Source organism: Enhydra lutris, unplaced genomic scaffold, assembly GCF_002288905.1.
Source record: "Enhydra lutris kenyoni isolate GAN:26980312 unplaced genomic scaffold, ASM228890v2 scaffoldscaffold66, whole genome shotgun sequence".
In the NCBI taxonomy this organism is placed as follows: Eukaryota; Metazoa; Chordata; class Mammalia; order Carnivora; family Mustelidae; genus Enhydra; species Enhydra lutris.
Window position 1 is genome coordinate 3,397,076 of NW_019154150.1, and position 13,382 is coordinate 3,410,457.

The 13,382-nt window shown below is 50.7% G+C and overlaps 1 protein-coding gene across 1 annotated transcript; it reads left to right on the top strand.

Moving 5' to 3' along the window:
- The first annotated feature begins 6,547 nt into the window (after positions 1–6,547).
- On the top strand, positions 6,548–12,861 carry LOC111159007 (chromosome unknown C3orf22 homolog). The gene is made up of 4 exons (XM_022521369.1): positions 6,548–6,636; positions 7,302–7,433; positions 9,228–9,340; positions 12,794–12,861. The coding sequence occupies exons 1-4, from the start codon at positions 6,548–6,550 to the stop codon at positions 12,859–12,861; spliced, it is 402 nt and encodes a 133-aa protein (XP_022377077.1).
- The last annotated feature ends 521 nt before the right edge of the window (positions 12,862–13,382 follow it).

Here is a 13,382-nt window from a genome sequence, read left to right on the forward strand (position 1 = left end):
GATTATTTGGGCTAATTGGCGCCCCTTGAAATTCTATGTGAATCGGCTTTTTTATTTCTGTACAAATCTGATGAGATTTTGATAGGGGTTGCATTGAGCTTGTGAAATATTTTAGGTAGTATTGCCATATTAGTAATATTAAATCTTCCATTCTAGGGGCACCTGGGTGGCTCAGTCATTAAGCATCTGCCTTCAGCTCAAGTCACAATCACAGGGTTGTGTGATTGGGCCCCTCATCAGGCTCCCTGCTCAGCGGAGAGCCTGTTTCTCCCTCTCTCTCTGCCACTCCAACTGCTTGTGTTCTCTCTCTCTCTTTCTCTCTCTCTCTCAGTCAAATAAATAAATAAATCTTTTTTAAAAAAACTTCCAGTCCAGAAACAGGGTGGTTGTCTCCTCATTTACTTGGGTATTATTTAATTTCCTTCAGAATAGCAGGAGAGGCAAATAACAATGAAACTTTGGAAAGAAAAGTACATAGATGGGTTTTAAAAAAAATTATAAGCATGTAAGGGAAAAGTCAAGAAGCTTGGCTTCTCATCAAAGTCATCAAAGGTTAGTGACACCATGTTTGTCTGGTGGGGGTGTGGGGGCCAGCTGACATCAAGCAGACCCAAAATCCATTTAAGAAACAGTGAGGCTTTCACCTCCGGGCACTCTACAGAGCATTTTCCACACACTGGCAAGTATCTGGAGGGTTATTTTCTAGAGGTGGTTAAGACCAAAGGCCTCTTGACTAGGGGCATCTGGGATCAAATGAAGGTGTGGATGCCATCCTAGCAAATACATATGGAATCCTACACATTGCCCACTGAGCTGCCAGAACTCTGGCAACCAGCTCTTCACTCTTCTCTGGCCAGAGGTTGGTAGAGTCTGATTTCTCAGGGGACTCTGACAAGTCCATAGAAAAAGACCTAAAGATACTGATAAGGGTCCCCAAATGAACTTCCCAGTTAGAAAATTGAACAGTGATGTCCAGATTCAGTAAGCTATAAACACAAGCTCAGGGCTTTCAAACTTGAAAAAAAATTTTTTTAATTGAAGCATAATTTACTTACAACAAAATGAAGCTTTCTTTCTTTCTTTCTTTCTTTCTTTCTTTCTTTCTTTGTTTTTTTTTTGGTTCAAGCATTTGTAAAACCACTGTTAGAATCAGGATAAAGAACAGTTTCATCAACCTCCACGTGAAATGTCTTCTTAATCTCCAACATTTAACATGAACATACAAATCATACAAAGCACAGGTCTTGAAAGAAACAGAGATTGCATATATGCTCAAAGATAACGTATTGCACTCAGGAACAGAGACTAGGACATCCCTTCGGAAGTAACATTCTGAGAACCATAGCACACCTGTTAGAAATGCAAAATATGATGGCAGAAATTAAAAACCCATTGGATGGGCATTCATCCCAGAGAAACAAAGACTTGTATTCATCTCTGTGTGTACATGATTGTTTATAGCAGTTTTATTCATAATAACCCCCAAATGGAAACAATTGAAATGTCCTACAATGGGTGAATGGTTAAACAGTGATGCATGCTACTCAACAATAAAGATACATGAACAGAAGTGGCATTATGGAAATGGTAGAGTAGGAACTCCAGGAATCCATCCTTCTACTGGAAGAATAACTGAGCTGGCAGGAATGGTCTGAAGCAAGTGTTTGGGAGCTCTAAAATTTAATCAAACACCAACAACATCTAGGGGAGAGCTTGGTGAAGAGGCTTGTAAATTTTAGTGAACTTCTATGTTTCCATGTTTCCAGCACCATGGCAGGCAGCCACAGGCACAGGGGCCTGTGTTCATGGTGTGGCTTACTGAGGCAATAGGACCTTGTCCTTCAAAACTCAGGTTTTTTTTTTGTTTTTTTTTGTTTTTTTTTTGTTTTTTTGTTTTTTTGTTTTTTTTACTGCCTGTTGCTGCTATTAACTACTGATGGCTGATTATGCAGAATTAAAAGGATTAGAAGAGAATACCATAAACAACTATATGCTAACAAATTGGATAACCTGGATGAAATGGGCATATTCCCAGAAATACACAACCTACCAAGACGGAATCATGAAGAAATAGAAAATCTGAATAGACTTAAGTAGTAAGTAGACTAATTCAGTAATCAAAAACCACCCAACAAAGAAAACCCCTGGAACAGATGATTTCACTGAATTCTACCAAAGATTTAAAGATCTAATATCAATCCGTTCCAAACTTTTCCAAAAAAATTATAAAGGGGGAAATATTTCCTAACTCATTCTATGAGGCCAGCATTTCCCTGATGCCAAAGTCAGAAGACACTACAAGAAAGCTATGACTGATAATCCCTTATGAATATTGATGTAAAAATCTTCAGTGAAATACTAGCAAACTGAATTCAGCAACATAAGAGGATTATACACCACAACCATGTGAAAATTACATCTGTAATGCAAGGATGGTTCAACTTATGAAAAGCAATCAAATATATCCAAAGAAAAATGAAATCCACCCCAAAGAAAAATGAAAATAAACCCCACACAATGACCTCAACTGATGCCGGAAAAGCATTTGACAAAATTCAACACACTTCCCTGATTGAAAAAAAAAACCACTCAGCAAACTAGTAATAGGAAAAACCTATCTCAACATAATAAAAACCATATATGAAAACCTCACACTTAATGTCCAACTCAGTGGTAAAAAGACTGAAAACTTTCCCACTAAGATGAGGAACAAGGCAAGGTTGCCTGCTTTTGCCACTTGTATTCAACATAGTACTGGAAGTTCTATCCAGAGCAATGACAAACCCCTAAGAATCACACACACACACACACACACACACACACACACACACACACACACAAAGAAAATGTCAGGACCAGATGGACTCACTGGTGAATTCTACCAAAACTTTACAAAGAATTAACATCAGTCCTCATCAAAGTTCCCAAAAAGTTGAAAAGGAGGGAATGCTTCCAACCTTATTTTATGAGGTCGTGAGTACCCTGATAGCAAAGTCAGAAAAAGACACTACAAGACAAGAAAACTATGAATATAGATTCCAAAATCCTCAACAAAATACTATCAAAGTAAATTCAGCATCATATTAAAATGATTATGTGTCATGACCAGGTGGGATTTATGCCCACAAAGCCAGGGTGCTTTATAATAAGAAAGCAATGTAATCAATCAATGTAATGCATCACATTAGTAGAATGAAAGCAAAAGAGAAAATGGAGAGTGGCTTGGGGACATGTGGCACAGATGAAATGCCCATAGCACCTGGGATCATCCCCTTGCTTTCATGACACCACTGACTTTGTCCTCTCTATCCATGCTTCTGTCTGGGTCACAGGCATTGAATATCTACTTGATCATTAAATATTGGGTATCTTAACACTCATCCCAATGCCCTCTTCACTTCTTGCATACCACCTCCCATTCAGATGATTGTCTTCAGTTACCACTGATACATCAGTGACACCAAAACATACTATATGCCCAGACGTCACCTCTCTGGAGCTCAGACTCAGATATATAAGTGCCTAAGTGGAGGGAGGCCTCAAAGGCCTCTCAAACTCAACCTGACCAAGGGTGAACCCGTGGTCTCCCTCCAAGGCCTACTCCAGTCCCATCCCATGGCAATAAAAGAAACCCAGAGTCCTCGTTGGCCCACCCACAGCCTCTGCCACCAGTCTGTGTTAACTGGGTCTCCTGAAATCTCTCAAATCCATGCCCCTCACTCCATCTCCATCACCACCTCATTCCAAGTTGCCACCATCCCTCATCCATGTTACTGCCTTTGGTGGTCGCCTGGTCTACCCACACCTGCTTCTGGCCCCATTCACTTTTTTCTCCACACTGCCACCAGAGCGATTTTTTTCAAAACACCTATGTAGTCTGGGATACAGACACAGAGAAACTGAATTGCTTGCCTGAGGCCACACAGAAGGCAGTGGCCCAGACTGGGAGACAGGAAGTTGGTCTTTGAGGTCCTGCCCTAAACTCTCATACCCTCACCCCCATGATTGCTGGGCTGTGGCGAGGGCTCAGGTCAGAGTCGGCCAGGATCACTTTTCTGCAACCAAAGTAAGGTTTTAGCTATTTCTGGGGCATCTCTTCTGTTCCCAGAATCTGCATGGGAGCCATCCCTGCTGTGGAATGTGTTCAGGTGGATGCTCAGCCCAGGGTACTGGGTGTGGGAATGCCAGTAAGCCCTGTGCACTCCCTCCCCTCTCTACAGCCACTCTGGGCTAAGCCACATGGTTCAGCAACCGCAGTGTCACTGATTGTGACTTCAGGGGCTTTTGATGTCGCAATGACCCTGTGGGCCTGGCCCAGTGGGGCCCTAGGGCCAGTAGTCCTGTGGTAGCATGCCAGCCAGGACCATGGCCAGCTCCTGCCCTTCTGGTGTCACATAAGCCAGCCTGTAAATAGCCTGCAGCTTGGATGATCCACTCACCCACTCCCTCCTGGCTGGAGGCTCTGTATACCCAGGTCTGTGCCTCTCTATATCACTGAACCAAGACAGTGTTGTAGCTGTGGCGGGGGTGGGGGGACAGCGTTGGAGGGGGGTGTTAAGGGGCATAACAGCTCTCATATCTGGTGTCTTCCTGACACTGCCAGCACACCCTGAGCCAAGCCCCCATAATGGTCATACCAGGATTTGGGGAGGCAGCCTAGGTGGCTGGGAAGGACAGTCCCAGATCAGCTTAGGAAGCAGGAGCAAGATGGCACCAGGGACAGATGGCCCTGGTGTCAGAGTCCTTCCCTGGCTTCTGCAATGGCCCTTCTGCCCCTGAGGGAGACAGATTCAGCCATGTCAGTTTGTGGGGTCACGCCCATGGCTTAGGGATCTGCAGGTAGGTATGGGGTGGGACTGAGGGGTGCCCCTTCCCCACCTCCTCCAGACCACTGGGTTCCTGTAATGGTGACGTATCCTCTGGTCAGTTGCTGGTATGGTCACCTCTCCCAGCCCCGTTCAGGACTGTTTGAGGCTGCAGTGCTCTAATGGTCACTCTGGACCGCACCTCATTCCCTACTCACCAGGTGGGTGGGGGTATAGGCAAAGCACCTAACTTTTCAGAGCCTCAGGTTCCTTTCCCAGAAAACAGGGATGACCATAATCTGTTTTCCATCAGGGGGAGAACATTAAATGAGGTCATGCAATGGAGCTTAGCAGACACTTCGCTGAGCCCAGGGCCTGTGCGTCCCACTGTGACACAGGCACCTGTCCTGGACCAGGACCCTCTCCTGGCTTCTTAGCAGGAGGAGGGCCGGGGTTAGGGACTTGCCCGGGTTTCCTGATAGTGAAGGGCTATGGAGCCAGGCCCTTGAAGGGGATCCCAAGGTCCTTATAAGAGCCACGACGGTCCAGGGTCAGAGACCACAGAGGCCCCCACTAGCCAGCACTGGTGTAGAGGGCTGCACTGTGAGCAAAGCTCTTTGCCAGGTGGTTAGTACGTGGAGGGGCAGGAAGCTCCCTGGTGGGCCTGAGGGCCTGGGCCACAAGAGGAGCTGTTGGCATTTCTGGCAGGAGGCTGGCACTGTCACAAGAGGCTCTGAGGTCACACGTTCACAACACGATGGCTGTTTAGACCACAGCGAAGATGTATTAGCACAGCCGTTGGCGGGTGAGGGTTGCACAATTTGATGGCAAAGGAAACACCAGCAGTCAGGCCTTAACCCCACTGTTCTTCGCCCTGACCTGCCTGCCTCTGCACCAGCTGCTTTAAGAAGACCGTCACTTGTGTGTGCTGGTGGGCACGGAAAATGGCACAGCAGTTCTGGAAGGTTTTTTGGCAGCTCCTTTCGAAACTAAAAATGGACTTACCATATGCCCCAGCGATAGCACACTTCTATATTCCAGAAAACAAATACTTATTTGCATGCACACACTTGGACATGAATTTTTCCAGCAACTTTATTTGCCATAGCCCCACACCAGGAGCTACCCAGATGTCCTGTAGCAGCTGAGGGTTGAACAAAGTGTGGCACAGCCCCACCGTGGAGTACTACTCAGCCCTGAAAAAGAACCACCTGCTGATACACACAGCTGGGTGGGTTCCCACGGGTGGGGGGCTTATGCTGAGAGAAAGAAGCCCAGCTCTAAAAGATACCTCCTGGGTGGTTCCATTGGTCTAACACTTGTAAAGTCACAGCAATAGAGAGACGAGCACAGATTCATGGTTGCCAGAGTTTGAGATGGGCTGTTCAGCTGAGAACCATCCCAAGTGGTGGTTACGCACACACACACACACACACACACACACTCTCACACACACACACACACACACACACACACACTCATACTCACATGTGAGAGCGTGTATGACTGCTGCAGTGGGTGAGGTCGGGCATGGGTGACAGGCCAACATGACCCAGATCTCCCTCAGCCCTGGGAGGTGGGCCGGGGCCCCATCCTCTGTTCCCTTTGTGGTCTTGAGGGGGAGCTGAGTGCTGGGTCTGGGTCCAGCCTGGCTCTTCCCACCTCCTTCCCTGCTCTGACGGGCCTCCTCTTGCCTTCCAGCCATGGCTGAAAAGTGTGCCACAGCTTAACCCCCTTCCGTGATGAACTCAAAGGACCCCAAGAAGTGCCCCCAGTGTAAGAAGAGTAGAAACAAGGCCCAGGAAGAATTTGCCAGGAAGTTTCCGTACAGGTACTAGATCCCGACACACCTAGGGTCAAGTCCTGCCTCCCCCCGAAGACCACACCAAAAGCGCATTCCAGGGGTGTAAAGAGTGGACCCGGGAGGAGGTTTCTCATCCACAGAGAGTTCCCTCAGCAGCTCTGTGACAGTCTGGGGTTCATCTTCACCTCCTTCCCAATCTGAGCTGAGGGCTTCTAGATAGGTGCCAGGAACCGCTGGGGCCATTCCAGAGCTTAGCCGGCTCTTTCCCTCTGAGCCAGTGGCCTCACGGGACCACCTGAGGAGCACATTCATGAACAGCTGCCCCTCCAAAGGTGTTATGGGGTCAGACTGGAGTGGGGTGTAGCTTGTAAAGCCCCAGGGCACTCGGGAACCAGCAGAGAACCCCAGACTGGGCAGCTCTGGGGCCTCGGCCAGCAGCATCAATGCACTGATGGGTCCTGAAAAAAATGTAGCAACTTTGGAGGGCTTCCTAGCTGTGTGAACTTGGGCCAATCACCTGACCTCTCTGTGCCTTAATTTCCTCATCTATGAATGGTTATGAGTTGGCGTCAGGTTAGTGCTGATGAAGCACTTGGAATGATGACTGGCGTGTAGAAAGTTCCAGACGAGCAAGAGCTATTTGTACGGCTGGTGGCCGCAAGCTCCCTAAAGATGCCAGGTGCCCACTGCAGGTTCTCCTGGCTGACGGAACCCACTACAGAGTTCCTGCAGCCCTGGGAGGTCACGAAGATGACCACCTCACTGAGGGACCAGCTGCCCCTGCAGAAGACGCTGGTGCCAACGAGATCCATCCCAGTCAGAGGGTGAGTCACAGGCTGGGATGCCGACATCCGCTGCAGCCCACTGCCCACCGCCCACACTCAAGCTGCTGGCCCTTGCCCCCGTATCTGCACAGGGACACACACACGTGCCTCTCCTGGCAGGCTGCACTTCCAAGCTGAGGAAACTGAGGCTCAGAAAAGAGACACCAAATTCCAGTGGTGCCTCCCACAGCAAGGCAGTTTGTGGGAGAGGCTGCACAGGACCCTCGGAGAGGGTCTTACCTGGAGATGCCCCTGTACACATTCCACACATGTGGAAACAGGCCTGAGGAGGCAGCTTAGCCACCATCCTTCCACACAGCAGAGGCAAAACAGAGGAAGAGCCAGCAAGTTTTTGGTCTCCTTGCAGCCTGCTCTGAGGCGGAGGCACGGACGGGGACCCTCATGCTAGCGATTTCTAGACTGACCATGTCCTCACAAATGCCCCCCCCACCATGGGCATACATACACTCAAACACCCAAACACCTTTGGAAAGACCCACACCTGAGACCCAGAAAGGCAACATAAACACTCACACTTGTGTGCGTGTGTGCACACACGCACACACACATGTGCAGGAACACAGATTCATGCCTCTTCTCTGCCCACACTGGCCCTGACTCTTGTCTTGGGTCTCACGTTCCCTCCCTCGTCTGGCTGTGGGTTTGCTCCAAATGTCGGAACGGGATGCTGAGCTGCAGAGGCTGAGGGCTGAGTCTCAGCTTCTGCTTCTTCAGAATGGGATCAGCTGCCAGCCCGGGGTCCGGCGGGGACCAGTCAGACTATACGCACAGGCCCAGACTCAGTGCTGGGGCCTGCCGCGGCGGGACTGTCATGGGAAGAGCACTTCTGGAGGGTGACACGGAGCTGAGAACTGGAGGACAAACTGAAGCTGTTGGCAATGTGTCAGGGAGCTCAGGAGGCAGGGGGGCTCCTCGACCCACCAGGGCCCAGCACCGGCGGGGAGCCGATCCCTCCCCTGGGTGGGACAGATGGGCAGGGGCCAAGAGCCCTAGGGCAGGGAGGGGGCTGTGGCTGCGGGGCCTCTGCCAAAGGTATCAAAGTAGTGGGGAGCTGGGAGAGATCCCCCACCTCATCATCCACCCTTGGAACTCCCACCAGCCTTCTGTTGGGGAATCAACCAGAGCAGGAACGGTCGGGCAGGAGGGCCATGTTCCGCAGATGCCAAAGTAGGGCAGAGAGGGGATGGGGAGAGAGGACAGGAGAGGGCATGGGGGCCCAGGTGAGAAGCAGGGAGCTTGTAGGAGGAGAAACTCCAGGCAGTGGGAGGCAAGTGCCAATGTCCTGAGGTGGGATAGAATGATGTCCCCTTTAGGGAACTTGAAGTTCTCCTTTTCAGGATGGTGAGGGGACAGGTGACAGAGAATGCTAATCTGAGGGAGCCACTGAAGTCTAGGGATCAGGACAGTGGCATGCCCAGACCTGATGTAGCTGTTGGAAAAAACTGACTAGGAGAGGAGCAATGACATCACTAGGGAAATGGCCATACAGCGCTTGTGCCCCTGCTGAAGGCTGTGCAGCTACTGGAAGGCATGAGGATGACACTCACTCGGTGTCTGTGCAGGCCTCGTGGGTCAAGTCCTGGCCATGTCTGAGGCCCCGCATGGGAACCCTGTGGGGGTTCTGACATGGACATCGGTGGGGCGTGGTGGTGGCTAGGAGGGCAGCAGAGGCTCAGTGTGGGGTCCTGGGACAGGTCTGGGCTGGGAGCAGAGTCTTGGTCGTGGCCCTGGCCGACGTCTCTGGACCCGTGGGGTTCTGTGTGTCTTTTCTAGACTTGGGGCCCCAGATTTTACATCATCGTCCTGCTTGTACCCTCCACCACCACCGCCACCTCAGAGCCAACTTTGGGAACTCAAGCTAGTGAGCCGCCGCTTCCCCGGGCCAGGTGCCCGCGCCACCCACCCCTCCAGAAGCCTCTCCCAGGGCCCGGCTCCCAGTGGCCTCCCTCTCGGCCCCCGGTCCCTGGTGCTCCAGGCAGCAGCCACTGACAGAGGTGAACTCTAGTGAGGGGAACCGCTCTGACGGGGCTCTTCATTGCCTCATCAGCCACACCGTCTGAATAAACTTTTCAGGTTCAAATCCTATTTCCGCCTGGACTGAGTGTTTTGTTTTCTTAGCATCCATTTTCTCATCTATAAAATGAGGTGAGGCTCAACCTCGAGGGGTTGGTGTGCGGTTTAGAGAGAGCAGGAATGTCATTTCACAGAGGTTGAAGTTCTGCTGAGGGCGCACTCACACACCTGATAAGGATATGTGGACAACTGTATTCATTACAGCGCCATAGCAAAGGATCGGAGACCACCTATGTCCCCTACTAGGGGGCTGTTCACTGATCTTCCACGGCTAGACCCTGAACTGCCAGGCCGCCACAGAAATGAAGAACCAGCTCTTTACATGCTGGTCTGGAACAATCTACAAAGTGTATTCAGATTTTTTTAAAGCACTACAGAAGTGTGTCAGATATGCTCCCATCTTACGTACATTAGGAAATTGTGTGTGTGCACGTGTGTGCATGTGTGTGTATGTGTTTGTGTGTGCGTGGTAGGTAATAATCAGTGTCTCTGGGTAGATGGGGAACCTGGGGACAGGCCTAATATTTTCTGAAAAAAAATTTTTTTAAGATTTTATTTATTTATCTGACAGGCAGAGATCACAAGCAGGCAGAGAGGCAGGCAAATAGCAGGGAAGCAGGCTCCCTGCTGAGCAGAGAGCCCAACGCTGGGCTCGATCCCAGCGATCGATCCTGAGCTGAAGGCAGAGGTTTTGACCCACTGAGCCACCCAGGTGCCCCTATTTTCTGAAATTTTAATACAGGAGCCTAATACCACGTTGTTGGTGTATTACAAAGTCTTCAAAGAGAAGTAGCATGGAATCATTCAGAGAATGGTGGGATTGCTTTGGGATTTGTCACAGCAGCACCCCTGGAGGAGGGTGCCTGCAGGAGATGTAAGGGTTTCCCACTTCTCTGTTTTACAGAGAGAGGGACCAGAAGTTCATCTTGGAGTCCTTGGGAGGGTAAATACAATCAGGGATGGTAACGATAGCCCCCTTGCTAGGAGAGAAGGGTGTGGGGGCTCTGAAGATGACCAAGGGGGCTGCACTGAGTAAGGTGGGGAAGTGGCCCTATTGTCTTGGAAAGAAGGTGGAATGAGGTACCTGGTGAGAATTGAAAAGAGGCCCTCCCCAAGCCCTGGGGAGGAACAGGATGGTGGTTTCAAGCCTGCTCGAGGCAGAGGACTGCCCCTGGGGGATGGGGAGCGGAGGTCGGGGGACCTGGGTCTCTTGTCCATCCAGGCTCTGGTGGGAAGCAAACCGGGTGTACTGTGCACCGGGCAGTATTGGCCTGTTGGTAGAAGGAAGCAGACACCCCAGGATCTCCTCCCACTGGGGTCGGAGGCAGGCTAATCTCCACTTAGAGTGTGTTTAAGTCTCAGGACTTTTCCTCCAATGTTCACAGCTATGTCCTACTTGATATTTGCAAAATACAACACCGTATGCCTGTGATGCAGGATAGGAGTGCAGTGACACACGTGACCGATGCGTCCCTCTGCCCAGGAGCTGCTTTTCCAGCCGCCCCCCTCTTCCTTCCTCTCCCCGGGGTAACCACAGCTCTCTCCTATCCTTCTAACACTCGTATCTCGAAACAATACATTGTTTGCTTCTCTCTCTTTCTTTTTTTTTTAGTGATGTAAGATTGTATTATGCTCCATGCAACTTCTTGTCTTCAACAGCAAGTTGCTACAAGTCACCTGACGGTAGGTGCGTGTCATTTAATCGTTTAGTCATTTAAACGAAGCTTGTCCATCCTCTTTCTGACAGATGCTTGGTTTCCAGTTGTTGCTGTTGTGGATACAGCTGCTCTGAGCATCGCAGCCCCGTCCTGGGCGCACGTTCTCCCCTGGAGTGGTGTCACTGGCCAGAAGGCTCCTGAATGCCAGCCAGCACCACCCTGTTTTCCCCGAGGGGTCCCACTGCCTGTGGCCACCAGCCCCTTATAGAAAGGAGCCCCTTTACGTCCCCCCTTGCACCACTCTCGCTGTGGCCCCTGAGCATTCAGTAAGTAGGCGGGAGGGTATGCATGTGGGGAAAGCTGGACCTGTAGGTAAAACTCATACCAGTCACCCAGCCAGAGTGAGTCCTAAAACATGCATGGTCTCTGGTGGTTTATCTGTTGGTCCTGCTATGTCCTGAATGTTTCTATGTACATGATGCCTCAAAGAAAACCAACCCTTCAGGAACATGCATTGCAGAAGTCCTCACAGGGACATGGGCGACCCCTGAATGTTGGATAACAGAGGGATGAGTTAGCATATCACGGCAGCCCAGACAGCAACCTGGGACACGCTGCCAGCATTTAAGGGAGGCCATCCTGATCCCCAACTGTCCTCGTGCCCTGAGCGCAGTGACAGTAAAACTTACATGAGCAGATGCTTGAAGCCTCCTGCGGACCAAGAGCAGTGAACAGTGTGGTCAGGGTGTGGCTCTGTCTTCTAGGAATGTACCCGACGGTCATACCCCACCCAGGCAGGACTGGATGTACGCAGGGATATTACTGCTGCGCTGTAACACTAACGGACACAAAGTAATCTAATTGCCCATAATTCAGGGACGAATGAAATAAAAGCAGCAAGTCTGCAATGGAATCATGAGTTCCCCTGGAGATAAACATATGGATGCACATAGTTTCCTACCTGAGGGGCCAAAGCTGTAGTATTTCTCTCCCCATCTTCTAGCAGATGTAGGTTGAGGGCTGCTCGGGGACACTGACTCCCTGCACACCCAACATCCCTGTGCTCAGGCCAAGCAGGTCTGGTGGCCAGAGGGAACCTCTAGGAGGGTGGCAGATGGAGCCGCTGGGAGCCTTCAGGAATGCTACCTGGAAGTGTTTACTGCCACAGGGATGTGGCTTGCGGGGGTTGGTGTCATGCCCAGTCTCCCTTGTGGTGGGAGCATCGCCAGAATGGAAGGCTCTGGAATGTACAGTCCACAGTCTGTGTCTTCAACATTCTGCTGCCCGAGAAGGGAATGGCTCACTTGCATGGACCATGTGGAGAAGGGCTACATACAGCCTAGGGGTGGGGGAGCCATGGGAGAGAAGGGACCTGTGCCCCCAATGGCTCCATGGGGGAGCTGTCCTGCGCAAAGAGAACCCAGATGATCTGTCACTGTCACTGAGCCTTTGCCACAGACAGCAGCGCCTGCACCCCAGGAAGAGCTCCCCAGCCCCGCGGGGAAGGCCGGCACCCCGACGCCTGGCCCAAGGACCTCGTGGGGTGCTGTAGCAGCCCGGCAGGCTGAGCAGCTCTAGGCCTGGCCGCCTCCACCTTCACCCACCAAGACTATGCAGCCAGTGGCCGAGGCCGGCAGATGCAGCCGGCTGAGACCCCCAAGCGGAATAACGCATGAAGCAGCATTCGGACAAAGAACCAGGGGTTTATTTTAGCAAAATTTTAAATCATGGAACTCTGCCTCCCAGGAAGCTGCCTGGATGACAAAGCCACCACAGAAAACTGAAAAACAAACAAAACAAAACAAAAACCAACACCATAACTACAAAAATCCGGGAAACATTTTCCTCACAAAGCCAAAAACAGCAGAAGAACACTGAAACATTTTAAACAAGTCTTTGTAACCCAATCCACCAGTGTCCTTTCCTTGCTGGGGAGGCTGCTGGCCAGCACCCCTCGGCTCTGAGATGGAAAACCACGAAATGGAAGACAGCTGCCAGTAAGCTAAAATGCCAAGTGACCTTCAGTTTGCGCTCTTGATTCCTTCAGGAACTGGGGGAGCCTGTTAGTAGAATAAATCACTGAAGGGTGCCCAGTGGGCACCCCTCCAGACCCCCTCTTGTCGTGTCCAGCTGTTCACGTGAGACCCTGTCTTCCTCGGGCCATCTGATGACCTGGCTGGAACCTTGCTGTTGAGGG

What these genes read in the sequence shown, in the direction of transcription:
- LOC111159007 (XM_022521369.1), top strand. Translation starts at nt 6,548, where the DNA reads ATGAACTCAAAGGACCCCAAGAAGTGCCCCCAGTGTAAGAAGAGTAGA. An exon ending in GCCAGGAAGTTTCCGTACAG is followed by an intron (nt 6,637 to 7,301) that starts GTACTAGATCCC and finishes TGCCCACTGCAG; the next exon opens with GTTCTCCTGGCTGACGGAAC. An exon ending in CCGCCGCTTCCCCGGGCCAG is followed by an intron (nt 9,341 to 12,793) that starts GTGCCCGCGCCA and finishes TCACCCACCAAG; the next exon opens with ACTATGCAGCCAGTGGCCGA.